General features: G+C 44.0%; 1 protein-coding gene across 7 annotated transcripts in view; it reads left to right on the top strand.

The window, feature by feature from the left end:
* Positions 1–4530, top strand: part of actn4 (actinin, alpha 4) — a 48692-nt gene extending 44162 nt beyond the window's left edge. For 2 of the 7 annotated variants that reach the window (XM_042297240.1, XM_042297239.1), the window contains exons 18-23: positions 111–257; positions 467–505; positions 1393–1473; positions 1856–1921; positions 2256–2414; positions 2564–4530. In XM_042297240.1, the coding sequence (XP_042153174.1) occupies positions 111–257; positions 467–505; positions 1393–1473; positions 1856–1921; positions 2256–2414; positions 2564–2722 (651 nt within the window). In that variant the 3' untranslated portion in view covers positions 2723–4530. The remainder of the gene's footprint in view (positions 1–110; positions 258–466; positions 506–1392; positions 1474–1855; positions 1922–2255; positions 2415–2563) is intronic. The other 5 variants (XM_024444765.2, XM_042297241.1, XM_024444766.2 and 2 more) reach the window with 3 other exon arrangements.
* Positions 4531–15663: the final 11133 nt, after the last annotated feature.

Below are 15663 nucleotides of genomic sequence, written 5' to 3'. Positions count from 1 at the left end.
TCTACATGTTACACTTGTTACCATCTCTCGTCCTTACTCAGTACGGTTTATTCTGGTTAACCTTCAACATATATTCTCTCTCTCTCTCTCCATCTTTCCCTGCATCCCAGCACCTGCGGGTGGGCTGGGAGCAGCTCCTCACCACCATCGCCCGCACCATCAACGAGATCGAGAACCAGATCCTGACCCGTGACGCCAAGGGCATCAGCCAGGAGCAGCTGCATGAGTACCGCACTTCCTTCAACCACTTTGACAAGGTCAGGGGTCAACATGCGGGATCATGTGAGAGGGCGCAGGAGGGATTCTTTTTGTGTATAATAACTTTTTTTTTTTGTCTGCGAGAAGGATGTGATTGCCACCAGCTTTTGCAGTTGTGTCTTACTGGAAGAGGGGTTTACTCTTAACTCCTGTATGTGCAGATTCTTAAGTCTTATGCCTAGTACTTAAGTCCCCCCTCTTATTTCAGAAGGGAAACTCCGGTGGGAGTAAGGCATGGACTAGACTTGTGAGGATGAACCTGTTTGTTGACATTCACAGGTGGAACTAGTATTGTTTCACCATGGGTTTGAGAGGGCTGGCGCTGTGTAGGGTGGAGCTGAGTGCACTGGGGAGGGGGGGGGTTGTTTAACCCCTGAGTTCACCTCACCCATCCCACAACACCATACCTCATCACTTCACCTCAGTCTATGTATGCCGTGTTTGGCTCAGCATCAAGACACAGGCTGCGTCCCAAATGAGACCATATTCCCTATATAGTGCAGTGCTTTGACCAGGGCCCATATGGCTGTTACTCTGAGGTCCAGACTACTGCTGGTTTTCTGTTCTACCTGAGAATTAATCCACACACCTGGTGTCCCAGGTCTAAATCAGTCCCTGATTAGAGGGGAACAGTGTCATTTCTTTTATAAAGCAGTGGAACTGCCTTCAGAGTTGAATATCAGGGTTCTAGGGAAAAGAGTGCCATTTGGAACACAGCTGTCCTGTCACTAGCACTATGGTGATCTTCCAGGACTTGTCATTTACGTGTGTGTGTGTGTGTGTGTGTGTGTGTGTGTGTACAGACAGACGGTTAAACAGTGCTTGTGTATCGCGGATGTGTTCCTCAGCACTTATAGAACATTACCTTCGCTCTCCTTTGGGAGACACTGGCCCCTTATGGTCACTGGTGTGCTTGTCATCGTGTCTAGGATCACGGATGTCTTTTCCCCATAAGCTGTTGTCATTGTGTAACATCTAACATCCATTTGTCTGTGTCTGTCTGTCCATCACCCTCATCTTGCATGTCATGATCCCATCACCTGACCACTCCCACCTGGCATCCTTCTGTGCTTGGTCCAACCTGGTGTCCATCATCGTGGTGTGTGCTGTAATTGGCTGGTGGTGACCTCACAGGACCACAGCGGGGCCCTGATGGCTGAGGAGTTCAAGGCGTGCCTGATCAGCCTGGGTTACGATGTGGAGAATAACAAAGCGGTAAGGAGCACATACAAGCTGGGTTGGGAGCGGAGCAGAGTTACCCATCTAAACTGCTCTCTTCCTGGCTCTTTCCTTGCCTGTGCTGTCATTCACCCACTGGCCTCCAGCCTCCGCCTCGGCTCTGACACTGCTGTTTTTTTGTTTTTTTACCTTGATTTGACTCGTCTCTCTTATAACGTTGGTTTTTTCTTTTCTTTTTTCACTCCCCTCACATTACTCACCTCCGCACTTCCCCTCCTGTGTTCCTCCTCTTCCCATGCTTTGATCTGCTCATGTCTTCCTCCTCACTTAATTTTCTGTCCTCTTCAAATTCACACTCCCTCTATTGCTCTTTTCCTTCCATATCTGTTCCTCTCCATCTCTCGGCCCCTGGGAACAGAAGCGCACAGGGCAGATGGACATGGACAATTACCGCGCTCTGCTCGTTGCGACTGGAAACAGCCTGGTACTGCCTGCCACTTCTCTCTCTCTCTCTCTCTCTCTCTCTCTCTCTCCTCTGTCTTTTTCTCCCTCCATCTTGAGTTTAGAGTAAGACCCTTACTGTTGTAGCTACTATGACATGGTAAGTTTAATGTGTAGTAACTGTCTCTTAACACAATCCCTCTTAACAACCCTGCCCCTAAGCAGATATTAACGCAATCTTTATCATCAACTCAAATGGACAAGTTGTATGTTTAATTAGTGGTAATATTGCTCAGAGGTTGGTCATTGGTCAATGATGCCCTCGATTTCCTATTTTTTTGTCTGGGTTAAACTGTTCTTCCTGTGGTGGTTTCCAGGGTGATGCCGAGTTTGCCCGCATCATGGGCATAGTGGACCCCAACAACAGTGGAGCTGTCACCTTCCAGGCCTTCATAGACTTCATGTCCCGGGAGACCACGGACACCGACACAGCCGACCAGGTCATCGCCTCCTTCAAGATCTTGGCTGCAGACAAGGTGGGGGTGGAATGGTATTGGGCTTTGTGTGTGTGTGTGTGAGATGCAGCTACCTGAGACAGCTGAAGTAGACAAACAATTATTACACAACTATCACTCCGTTATTCACCGTCCCTCCCGCTCTTCCCATCTCCCTCTCTCTCGGTCAGAACTTCATCACGGCTGAGGAGCTGAGGCGTGAGCTGCCTCCAGACCAGGCAGAGTACTGCATCGCCCGCATGGCGCCCTACTCGGGCCCTGACGCGAAGCCCGGAGCTCTCGACTACATGTCCTTCTCTACCGCCCTCTACGGGGAGAGTGACCTCTAGGAGCACACCACAGGGGGGAGGGATGGGGACGGGATGAGGTTTGGGGTGGAAGGGGGGTACATAGAGGCTTGCCAGGCCCAATGCAGAGCAGACGCACTCCACCCCTCTAGATATAGCCTGCAGTCACAGAGCAGTAGGAGGAGAGAAGAGAAGAGGGGAGTGAGTCTGCAGCCAGTGGATTGATTGGCTCTGTAGAAGAGGGAGGGGCTGCAGTTGGAGAGTCCTGGGAAGTGATTGGTGGACAGCTCTACTGCTCTCTCTAATTTCTGGTCCCGCAGTGCCCCTGAGTGCAGGTTTTCATCTCAAACTCGTTGGCTGTTACAAGCGTTTAATGAGTGCAACTTTGTTCACAGAACTAGAATCAAATGCACATCATGTTATGGGGTGAAAACAAGCAACCACAGGTGCGCTTCTGGGTCAGAATGGAATGAGGACACTGCTCTGTAGTGCAAGTCCCATCTTCACCCTACCCTCTGCCTTGGGGACGGGGTACAAGATATTCTGATTCTTATACAACATTTTTTGTTTGTTTATTTTATCTTGCTGGGAGGGGGGGGGGTTGCGTATTAGAACACAGAGATATATGAAAGGGGGGTAGGGGGTTGAACAGAGAATAATGACATGTACCCGTTCCACATTTTGCTGGATAATTGGAACTTGGATTGCTAACCTCAACTCTTTCCTTTTTGTTTGTTTCTTTTCTCCAGCAAATGTGAGTAATTGGGTTCAGTGCTGTACATACTTATTTTTTCAGTACGCAACACAGTCAGAATACTCATCGCAGGCTTGTAGGGCAAAACAAGTGGCATTTTTAAAAGGAAAAACAACAAATGGCAGTGTGACACATTGAGTACCGTAGATAGGTTTGAGTTACTGTGAGTCTCCATTTGGGTAAAGTTTTATTTTTGTTATATTTCTTTTCAACGGTCAAATATGGAATCCTGTCGGATTGAAGATATGGTGACAATTTAGTTGGAGGAGGAATATGTGAGGCCTTTATAGCTTCTATGTAAACATCACATGACACTTGACACAAACATGTTGGCATCTATGAAACTTTGCTTTCGTGGTATATCACTTTGACATGGAGGCATATAAGATGCTCTTGTTCACCCAATCCATTTATTATAGTTTCAACTGAAAGAATATCAGGTCATGTAAAGCTTACATGGACAAAGTGAAGGCCCACCACTATCCTCAGTTGAATTGTTTCTGTAGGGACACCACTTTAGAGAGTTCCCCGAGGAAGTTGGAAACAATGGGAGTACTAAAAATGTGCCTGTTCGTGGCTACAGCCCTGTCTCTCACTCTTTCATCCCTCCATCTCCTTGTCTGTCTTCTCTCTGCAGCAGGACAGGCAGGGACCCAGTGTAAAGGAGGGCAAAGGGAGGGGGCCAGAGTCTTAATCAACATTCCATTATGTCTTAAATAAAAAGGAAATGACTGACTACCAATCTATGCAATCGTCTATATCCAATATCACAGAGTTCAGAGAGATGGCAGGAATTGATTTGAAGAAATTGACTAAATTAAGTGCAAGACGTTTGTTTTATTTCTTTAATATTTGTAAATGAGAGGGGTTGAGGAGCTTAGGGGGAAGTGAGTAAGAGGGACTGGAGGAATTTAAGAATTGGGCCAAAAGCTCATACTTTCACATGCCTGGTTGGAAAGCATCGAACTTTGGAATTGTGATTTCTTCATTTTTGTGCTCTTTAATATCAAACCTTATCTGCTGTACTGGAAACTGCAAAAGGCCTTCTGTCTAAAAGTGAATTTCACAAGCACACATAAAGTTTCCTTATAAAATACTATGACTTGGTTGTCTTTTTTTCCCCTTCTCTCTTCTAAATATGTCTACATAGCCTATCCATCCTCTGTAATACATGTTATTGTTAGTAATATATGATTCTGGACAGTTAATGGGTCTACTCATACTACTTTTTTTTTTTTTTTAATTACATTCCTCCTGGTAGAATTAGTGAATGTCGGCCGCTTGCCCTATGGGCTGCTTAGTCTGCATGGTTATGTCCACGTGAGGGAGACGTAGCCTAGTAGTAGACAGACCACCAGGAGTAGACCGTTCTTACCTCAGCAAATAGGCCTATTAACGTTTATAAAACACTAGTAGATGTCAATAAAAAGACGTTTGCTAAAACTACTTTTCATACACTAGCCCACTGTGAACAAGTTGGCCTAAAGAATGGTTCGTTCCCGTTGTGCAGCAGTTACGCACATGTTATTGTCAGACAGGAGGCTGGCTACTTGGGGATAAAGCCAATGTAGGAATTTGACAGGGGACATCTAGATGCTCATATTGTCTGCACTCAAATCCAGGAGGACCGAGAACCACATTTACAATTAAAGTGTAGGTTTTGAAGACATTTCCCGTGCACTATTCTTGCCACCGGTTTTGCGGAAAAGCGTAATAATTTGAGAACTACCCGTTTTGTCGTGCTACATGTGAAGAGATCTTCCGCTTACCAACTAAATGGCCTGCTGAAAGTGAAAGGAAAGAATATAAATAGCTGTCCTTTAACCTTTTTTTCGCGTTAACGGCTCTACCAAAGGCTGGCTTGGCTGGCGACTTGCGCACCGCGCTTTGCCACAGAGACCGAAGCCGGTGCAACAACTAGCGGAGCCACGCGCCTAAACTGTGGCAGTGGGACGTAGGCTGGTGCTCACTTTCACCTGTCGCGTGCTGCTCATCATCTTGTTGCGTTTAAAGTATATAGTTTTGCGCTCACGTTTTATATTACATTGTGCTCTAGCTGAGTGAAGTAGACTGTAATAGAAAGAAAGCAGTGGTTGCCATCTTAAGCAGTGCTGAAAGAAACCCTTTTCAGGTTGGCTACATCCATGAATTAAGGGCATATACCTGTTTTCTTGAGTCATAGTCATAGTGACGTAATCTTGTCTCCTAAATGGTTATGGTCAGTACTAGAGTATGACAAACTGATCCAAGATAAGTGAGTAGGGACCATATTTACCTCCAAGCCATGGAGTGGAATCTGAGAAAGTCTATAAAGCCAATGTTCCCTAAAGAGGAGGCAGTGTATGGAGTACACAAACACTGGCCAACTAGCCCTGACCGCAGGCTAGAAATTTGCCTCGAGGCAAATATTTAAGCTGTTATTTTCACAATCCTTGACTTTCGTCACTGGCCTACTCACAATACCCCATAATGTCGAAGTGGAATTATGTTTTTAGAAATGTTTACAATGTAATAAAAAATGAAAAGCTGAAATGTCTCGTCTAACTATTCAACCCTTTTGTTATGGCAAGCCTAAATAAGTTCAGGAGTAAACATTTGCTTATAAAGTCACTTAAATTGCATGGACACACTCTCTGCAATAATGGATTTTTGAATGACTACCTCATCTCTGTACCCCACATACACAATTATCTGTAAGGTCCCTTCAAGCGCAAATACCAGGGACGTTTTCTAATGCCTCGCAAAGAATGGCACCTATTGGTAGATGGGTATAAAAAAAGCAGACACTGAATATCCCTTTGAGCATGGTGAAGTTGTTAATTACACTGGGTTATATATCAATACACCCCGACACTAGAAAAGATACAGGCGTTTTTAGTTTTTAGGATAAATAGAAATGGAATAGAGTTAAGCACATTGAAAATCCTAGAGGAAAACTTACTTCAGTCTCTTTTCCAACTGACAGTTGGAGACAAATTCACCTTTCAGCAGGACAATAACACAAGGCCAAATATACACTGGAGTTGCTTACCAAGACTACATTGAATGTTCCTGAGTGGCCTAGTTACAGTTTTGACTTAAATCGTCTAGAAATCTATGGCAAGACATGAAAATGGCTGTATAGCAATGATCAACAACTAACTTGACAAAGCTTGAATAACTTTAAAAAGAGTCATGTGCAAATATTGTACAACCCAGGTGTGCAAAGCCCTTAGAGACTTATCCAGATAGACTCACAGCTGTAATCACTGCAGAAGGTGATTCTGACATGTATTGACTCAGGGGTGTGAATTCTTGTGTAAATGAGTTATTTCTTTATTTCATTTTCAATACATTTGCAATAATGTCTAAAAACATGTTTGCACTTTGTCATTATCTGGTATTGTCTGTAGATGGGTGAGGGGAAAAATCTATTTAATCAATTTTGAATTCAGGCTGTAACACATCAAAATATGGTCACGGGGTATGAATATTTTCCGATGGCACTGTATGTGTTTGAGTGTGTCAATACAGTACATGTGTTTGTAGGTTTCACTCTGTTTGGTTACCATGCCAATTTTAAAGTGTGAGAGAAGGTGTACTTGTACACGACTTGGCTGTGAAAGTGCACCTGTTTAGCATGTCAGCGTGTGTGTGTGTGCAGTGTTTTGTTGTTTTTATTCTACAGGCTCATGACAGATTGCACACACAGCCTGTTTGTCTGTTCAGCCATCCTGCCATGCCATAGAGATGAATGGAGAAGAACTCTTCACAAGAGACTGACTGATTCACTGCTCTCTCTACTTTTACTCCACATATGACAGAGATGAAGAAAAAACATGTGCAAGTCTTTCAGCAGCGTTGCACAGTCTTAGCCAAAACATCCTATTTCATCACCCTACGGTGACCCTCTTCAGATATATCTATATTTTCATATGCACTTATAAAATTGGGTCAATCTAACACCCGGTTGCCTAAAACCGTGCCCCCTTGTTCGTCCACGCTGCACTGCTCAACACAAAACACGGACACTAATTGTAGCCGGGAACACATTGAACACATTGTAACACTGCACCTGAACAGAGAAGACCACTCAAGGCTACGAGCTATACTTTGCACTGGGACACCCCTCCTCTCTGCCTGCCTGCCTGCCTGCCTGCCAGTCTATTCAGTGGTACTGAATACAGTGAATTCCTAGTTAGAAAGTTATCTCCCCTGTCCTCTAGCCACAATGAGGATACTACCTCTATCTCAGAGACCTCCAACATGCACACACATATTCAATGTATATGCTTTTCTCCCCAAGGAATCAATGGATGAAATAATGCCCTAGCAGCACAGGCAGTTCTTTTAGCACTAGAGCACCAGTGAAATGCACACCATGGCAGAGTGTGAGGGAGAGCAGGAGACAAAGAGGTATTGAAGATAGAGCCTGGAGGATGGCTGGGGCTTGGGGAGGGGTGGGGGGAAGAGGCCATAGTCCGGGTCCAGGTCTGAGTGGGATTGGGAGAGGGAAGGTCAACGACAAGAGAGGGACCCGTGTGTGAGCGCATGTATGATACCTAGCTTTTAGTGAGAAGTCTGGCACTGGGCAGCATGTGTTAGCAATTTAGCAGAAGCCTGTGGGCTGTGGTCCAAGTACTCCTCTCTCTCTCTCAATTCAATTCAATTCAATTCAAGGGCTTTATTGGCATGGGAAACATGTGTTAACATTGCCAAAGCAAGTGAGGTAGACAACATACAAAGTGAATATATAAAGTGAAAAACAACAAAAATTAACAGTAAACATTACACATACAGAAGTTTCAAAACAGTAAAGACATTACAAATGTCATATTATATATATATACAGTGTTTTAACAATGTACAAATGGTTAAAGGACACAAGATAAAATAAATAAGCATAAATATGGGTGTATTTACAATGGTGTTTGTTCTTCACTGGTTGCCCTTTTCTCGTGGCAACAGGTCACAAATCTTGCTGCTGTGATGGCACACTGTGGAATTTCACCCAGTAGATATGGGACTTTTTCAAAATTGGATTTGTTTTCGAATTCTTTGTGGATCTGTGTAATCTGAGGGAAATATGTCTCTCTAATATGGTCATACATTGGACAGGAGGTTAGGAAGTGCAGCTCAGTTTCCACCTCATTTTGTGGGCAGTGAGCACATAGCCTGTCTTCTCTTGAGAGCCATGTCTGCCTACGGCGGCCTTTCTCAATAGCAAGGCTATGCTCACTGAGTCTGTACATAGTCAAGGCTTTCCTTAATTTTGGGTCAGTCACAGTGGTCAGGTATTCTGCCGCTGTGTACTCTCTGTGTAGGGCCAAATAGCATTCTAGTTTGCTCTGTTTTTTTGTTAATTCTTTCCAATGTGTTAAGTAGTTATCTTTTTGTTTTCTCATGATTTGGTTGGGTCTAATTGTGCTGCTGTCTCTCTCTCTCTCTCTCTCTCTCTCTCTCTCTCTCTCTCTCTCTCTCTCTCTCTCATCCTCTCTCTCTCCTCCTCCCACCTCACCGGAATGTTGATGTAAAAAAGACACATGGTGTGTCAATAGAAGTTTATCAAATGAAGTCGAGGCCTCGGGCATTCCACTAACGATTAGTGACACCACTGTGCCTATGAATTAGGCTGGAAAAAGCTGCAGTGCACCGATACTATAGCAAGGATACAGGGAAAGCCCGCGGACAGCAGTCCTGTTCTGCAACAAGAGACTTGCTCTCATGATGGCGATAAGTGTCCTTTAGGATGGTGTGTGTCATGTACTCAAGTAGTGACTTAAAGACAGATAAGAGAATTTAGAGGTCATGCATGTGTGTTTTATGGAGTATTAGCGCAATATTCAGATGACACAGCAGAAATGTTCCAGCATCTTCCCTCTGCATGCAGGCCTGTAAAATACAGTACTTTACTCCAGCCATGACGATGAGCTGCAGATTGAGCCCACAGTTGACAGGCAGGGCGGTGAGGTGGGCCTGAAGGGTCTGGAACCGTCCCCTCAGTTTGGCCTGTTTATCTACAGAGCTGTTAGCTAGCGAAACCAGCTCTCGCAGGTACAGGAGCAGGTGAAGACCAAGATATACACACACAAACACACTTACCCACTAATTTCCCCTTTTTCTGTTTTAAATGTTCACATACTTTGGCCATGTGTTGACTGCTGCAGTGCCTCTCATATTTCACGCGCTCCCTCATCTTTTCCTGGCGTGACACTGAAACACTGTTCCTGTGCCAGACAAGCAGCAGACTGAGCATTAACAAGCCAAAGCACCAACAAATCCCTCTCTCTGAACATGTCTATCCACACCCATACACACTACAAACATCTATTTACCCGTGTTCTGATTGGTCACACAACCTCAGTGCGAGTCCTACCCTGCTCTTTTTCCATCCATCTCTCTGATACAGTACGCTGGGGGTCAAAGTGTGTCAAATCAGAGTACAGGTCAGCAGGTTGTAATTGCATTGTGCTGCCTGTGTTGCTGCTTGTCTCCAGCCGTTTCTCGTCACAGAAAACGTTGCCCCGAGGCTATGCGCTGGAATGCCACAGGGGGCACCACCGGACTGAATGTGGCAGCAATGGACGCCTTTACAAATCCCTGTATGCCTTCCAGAGAGCCCAGTACATCACCACTCAGCTACAGATGGCACCACGAGCACACTGTGCAGGTAAGTACCCTTTAGTGAGCGTAATCTGGTGTACATTCTATGAAAGTAAGTCATAGATGCCTCCATCTACACACACATATTCATACTATACACATCGATACATACCATCTATCATTCATCATATGTACCAGGGATTGGCAACTTTGATGTGGGTGGGGACCCCCCCAAAAAATCTGAACGTATTATAAGGTACTGCAGTTGCGCGTGGGTCTGCGTCTCTCCCCCTCCCACATTGCAAGTTAATTTTGTGCAGTTTAAAGCAAATTTGTTACAAATCTACTCATTTTGCCATGGGGCAGAGAGGAAAATTTGTGGTTTTACAGCTAATTTCCTGCAATTCTACACATTTTGCCATAGGGTGGAGGGAAATGTTTGCAGTTTTTAATATAATATCTGAGTGAGACTGACTAACAAAATCAATGGGTGCCCACCGGCTGGTAATTTGACCATAATAAAAAGTTTAGACAGCTGGCCGCTTAACTAATTTAGGAATCTGGAAAAAAAGTGCTGACATTGACTGACTACCAGTCATTGGAGGCTGCAGAGGGGAGGACTGCTCATAACAATGGCTGAAATGGAGTGAATGGCTGGAAGAAAGTGAATAGAATGCTATCAAACATATGAAAAGCCCCCCAAAAACATGTTTGATACCATTCCATTTACTCCATTCCAGCCGTTATTATGAGCCGTCCTCCCCTCAGCAGCCTCTACTGCTATCACTGACTGACATAACAAGAGAAAAACTGTTGATGCACAACCACATTTTGAAATTGCACCTTGTGTATTCTATTATATTCTATATTTTTTGTTGTTGTGGAAATAGATCCACAACAACAAAAATAGATCAGTTGATCATCCCTGATATATACAGTACACACAATCTATACACACTTCCGCTTGAATGAGAAATTATGCCAACGGAAGTAGTCGAGGTAATTGCTGGACCTCCCACATTTTATGCTCGCTTCGAGGCAAGCAATACTGAAGAATTCACGAGAGCACCAGCTGTCCCGGACGACTGTGTAAACACGCTCTCAGTAGCCGGTGTGAGCAAGACCTTTAAACAGGTCAACATTCACAAAGCCGTGGGGCCAGACGGATTACCAGGACGTGTACTCAAAGCATGCGTGGACCAACTGGCAAGTGTCTTCCCTGACATTTTCAACCTCTCCCTGGCCAAATCTGTAATACCTACATGTTTCAAACAGACCACCATAGTCCCTGTGCCCAAGAAGCGAAGGTAACCTGCCTAAATGATTACCGCCCCATAGCACTCACGTCGGTAACCATGAAGTGCTTTGAAAGGCTGGTCATGGCTCACATCAACAGCATCCTCCCAGACACCCTAGACCCACTCCAATTCGCATACCTCCCCAACAGATCCACAGATGACGCAATCTCAATCACACTCCACACTGCCCTTTCCCACCTGGACAAAAGGATCACCTATGTGAGAATGCTGTTCATTGACTACAACTCAGCGTTCAACACCATGGCGCCCACAAAGCTCATCACTAAGCTACGGACCCTGAGACTAAACACCTCCCTCTGCAACTGGATCCTGGACTTCCTGATGGGCTGCCCCCAGGTGGTAAGGGTAGGCAACAACACATCTGCCACGCTGATCCTCAACATTGGGGCCTCTCAGGGGTGCATGCTTAGTCCCCTCCTGTACTCTCTGTTCACCCACAACACATGGTCGACCGACTATTTACATTGACTTATTTTCTATGCATAGTCCCTTTACAAGTTACCTCGACTAACCTGTATCCCCACACATTGACCCGGTATCAGTACTCCCTGTAAATAGCCTTGTTATTGTTATGTAAATGTATTGTATTACTTGTTTTTTACTTTAGGTTATTTAGTAAATATTTTATTAAACTCTATTTCTTGAACTGCATTGTTGGTTAAGGGCTTGTAAGCAAGCATTTCACAGTAAAGTCTACACCTGTTGGATTCGGCGCATGTGACAAATAACATGTGATTTGATTTTAATGACAAAGCAAACACAGGTTTTTAGATTTTTTTTGCAAATGTATAAAAAATAAAATATTGCATTTACATAAGCAAATGCGATTGTACATGAAGGCAGGGTAAAGTGACTAGGCATCAGATAGATAATAAGAGTAAAATAAAGAACAGAGTAGCAGCAGCATACACTCAGATATTTCTCAGATAGAGTTCAGTGTGTCAAATCGGAGGGCCTGTTGTCCGGACCTCTGGCAGTCTCTATGGGGGTGCCACAGGGTTCAATTCTCGGGCCGACTCTTTTCTCTGTATATATCAATGATGTCGCTCTTACTGCTGGTGAGTCTCTGATCCACCTCTACACCAACGACACCATTCTGTATACTTCTGGCCCTTCTTTTGACACTGTGTTAACAAACCTCCAAACGAGCTTCAACGCCACACAACACTCCTTATCTCAACTCACTGGTCACCATAGCAACACCCACCCGTAGCACGCGCTCCAGCAGGTATATTTCACTGTGTGCAGAGGGTCCCTGGTTCGCGCCTGGGTATGGGCGAGGGGACGGTCTAAAGTTATACTGTTGCATTGAAACCTGCGCGGGACCGGGTCTCGGCACCAATGCAACAGTATAACTTTAGACCGTCCCCTCGCCATACCCGGGAATCGAACCCAGAATCTCTGGTGGCACAGCCTTAGACTACTGTGCCACCCGGGAGGCAAAGAAGTATTTTTAAGCCTTGAGACAATTGAGACATGGATTGTGTATGTGTGCCATTCAGAGGATGAATGGACAACACAAAAGATTTACGTGCCTTTGAGCAGTGTATGGTAGTAGGTGCCAGGCGCACCGGTTGTATCAAGAACTGCAATGCTGCTGGGTTTTTCATGCTCAACAGTTTCCCGTATGTATCAAGAATGGTCGACCACCCAAAGGACATTCAGACAACTTGACACAACTGTGGGAAGCATTGGAGTCAACATGGGCCAGCATCCCTGTGGAACTCTTTCGACACCTTGTAGAGTCCATGTGTAACGGCTGTCGTTTGAAGGAGTGGACCAAAGCGCAGCGTGGAAAGTGTTCATGATTTTCATTATCAAAAACACTCAAACAATAGAACAACGCGAAAATGAAAGCGAACATTTCTGTCAGGTACAGACACAAAACAGAAAATAACACCACAACAACATAGAGAATAAATAAGGATCTCTAAGGTCAGGGCGAGACACCATGCCCCGATGAATTGAGGCTGTTCTAAGGGAAAAAAGAGGGTGTTTAGGATTTTACCATTTAGTAATGATCTATTATCTAATTATAATTATTTATATATGGTATACAATTCAGTCTATGACAGTGAGAAACTAATAAAACCTTCTACTACTACTACTTTTTAAAAAACTTCTTGGATATTGGGGGTGCTCTTTTAATTTATGGATTAAAAAATGTGCCCATTTTAAGCGCAATATTTTGCCACGAAAAGATGCTCGACTATGCATATAATTGGCAGCTTTGGAAAGAAAACACTCCAAAGTTTCCAAAACTGCAAAGATATTATCTGTGAGTGCCACAGAACTCATGCTACAGGCGAAACCAAGATGAAACTTCAACCAGGAAATGGGCAGAATTTTTGAGCCTCTGTTTTCCATTGTCTCCTTATATGGCTGTGAATGCGCCGGGAATGAGCCTGCCCTTTCTATCGTTTCTCCAAGGTGTCTGCAGCATTGTGACATATTTGTAGGCATATCATTGGAAGATTGGCCATAAGAGACTACATTTACCAGGGGTCCGCCCGGTGTCCTTTGTCTAAATTGGTGCGTAATCTACAAGCTGCACGCAGTCATCCAGTGATTGAGAGGAGAGAGGAGGCTTTCAACGAATGATATATCATGAAGAGATATGTGAAAAACACCTTGAGGATTGATTCTAAACAACGTTTACCATGTTTCAGTCGATATTTTGGAGTTAATTTGGAAAAAAGTTTGGCGTTTTGATGACTGATTTTTCTTTTTTTTTTGGTAGCCAAACGTGACGCACCAAACGTAGCGATTTCTCCTAAACAAATAATCTTTCAGGAAAAACTGAGCATTTGCTATCTAACTGAGAGTCTCCTCATTGAAAACATCTGAAGTTCTTCAAAGGTAAATGATTTTATTTGAATGATTTTCTGTTTTTTGTGAAAATGTTGCCTGCTGATGCTAACGCTAAATGCTACGCTAGCTATCAATACTGTTACACAAATGCTTGTTTTGCTATGGTTGAGAAGCATATTTTGAAAATCTGAGATGACAGCGTTGTTAACAAAAGGCTAAGCTTGAGAGCTAGCATATTAATTTAATTTCATTTGCGATTTTCATGAATAGTTAACGTTGTGTTATGCTAATGAGCTGCGGGGATAATTACACTCCTGGATACAGGTTTTTTTTGTAGCTAAATGTGATGAACAAAACAGAGCGATTTGTCCTAAACAAATTATCTTTTTGGAAAAACTGAACATTTGCTATCTAACTGAGAGTCTCCTCATTGAAAACATCTGAAGTTCTTCAAAGGTAAATGATTTTATTTGAATGATTTTCTGTTTTTTGTGAAAATGTTGCCTGCTGATGCTAACGCTAAATGCTACGCTAGCTATCAATACTGTTACACAAATGCTTGTTTTGCTATGGTTGAGAAGCATATTTTGAAAATCTGAGATGACAGTGTTGTTAACAAAAGGCTAAGCTTGAGAGCTAGCATATTAATTTAATTTCATTTGTGATTTTCATGAATAGTTAACGTTGCATAATGGTAATGAGCTTGAGGCTGTATTCACGATCCCGGATCCGGGATGGCTCGACGCAAGAGTTTTAGTATAGATACAGTATGTATTGTAGATAGGGAGATAGAGGAGAGGGAACAGTGAGTGTTGAGTGGCAGAACGGGGATTGAACCACTGCCTCCAGGGGCAGAAGTGGTCTGGGGGCCACAGCACTACAACTAGACCAGCCCCCTGCATCGTACTAAAGAATAGTGCAATGCTATGGTTTTATTGATGACCTTCTTCAGCATCCTGGTTCCATAACATTATTTAATGGACATTTCCATCCATTTTCACTGTATAGTCCCTTAGCTTCATATACTTCATATACGAGTTACGGCTGCAGACGTAGATCATTCCCATGGTTGTTGTTGCCCCCTTCAGGAACCAGCTGCCAGACTTCATCCTGGAGGAGCCCCACAGCAGTCAGCCTGACAGAAGCTACAGAGGCAGATCTCTACCAGGTCAGATCATCAAACTGCACTGCACTATACCTGAATAGATCAACAATGACCTTTCTCATTTTTACTAGCCTGGTCCCAGATCAGTTTGTTCTTTCTGCCAACTCCTATAGTCATTGTCACTCCTATAGTCATTGGCAGACATTACAAAGTATTCTAAGACCAGGCTAACACTGTACATTTGATTGATACTTTCTATACTGAGTACTGTGGGTACTGTGTCAATGAGCTGTGGTGAACAGCATGTGGAGTCCTGTCTAGTTTACATCATAGCGGGTGGCTTTCCTCATTCTGCCAAGAGTCACAACTTAAACGGACCCCCTTGCCTTAACACCCTCTGTCTGCTCCCAAG

This window comes from Oncorhynchus tshawytscha, linkage group LG14 (assembly GCF_018296145.1).
Source record: "Oncorhynchus tshawytscha isolate Ot180627B linkage group LG14, Otsh_v2.0, whole genome shotgun sequence".
Taxonomy (NCBI): Eukaryota; Metazoa; Chordata; class Actinopteri; order Salmoniformes; family Salmonidae; genus Oncorhynchus; species Oncorhynchus tshawytscha.
The sequence above is the reverse complement of the archived record's forward strand: the minus strand, read 5'-3'. Positions and strand labels throughout refer to the sequence as shown.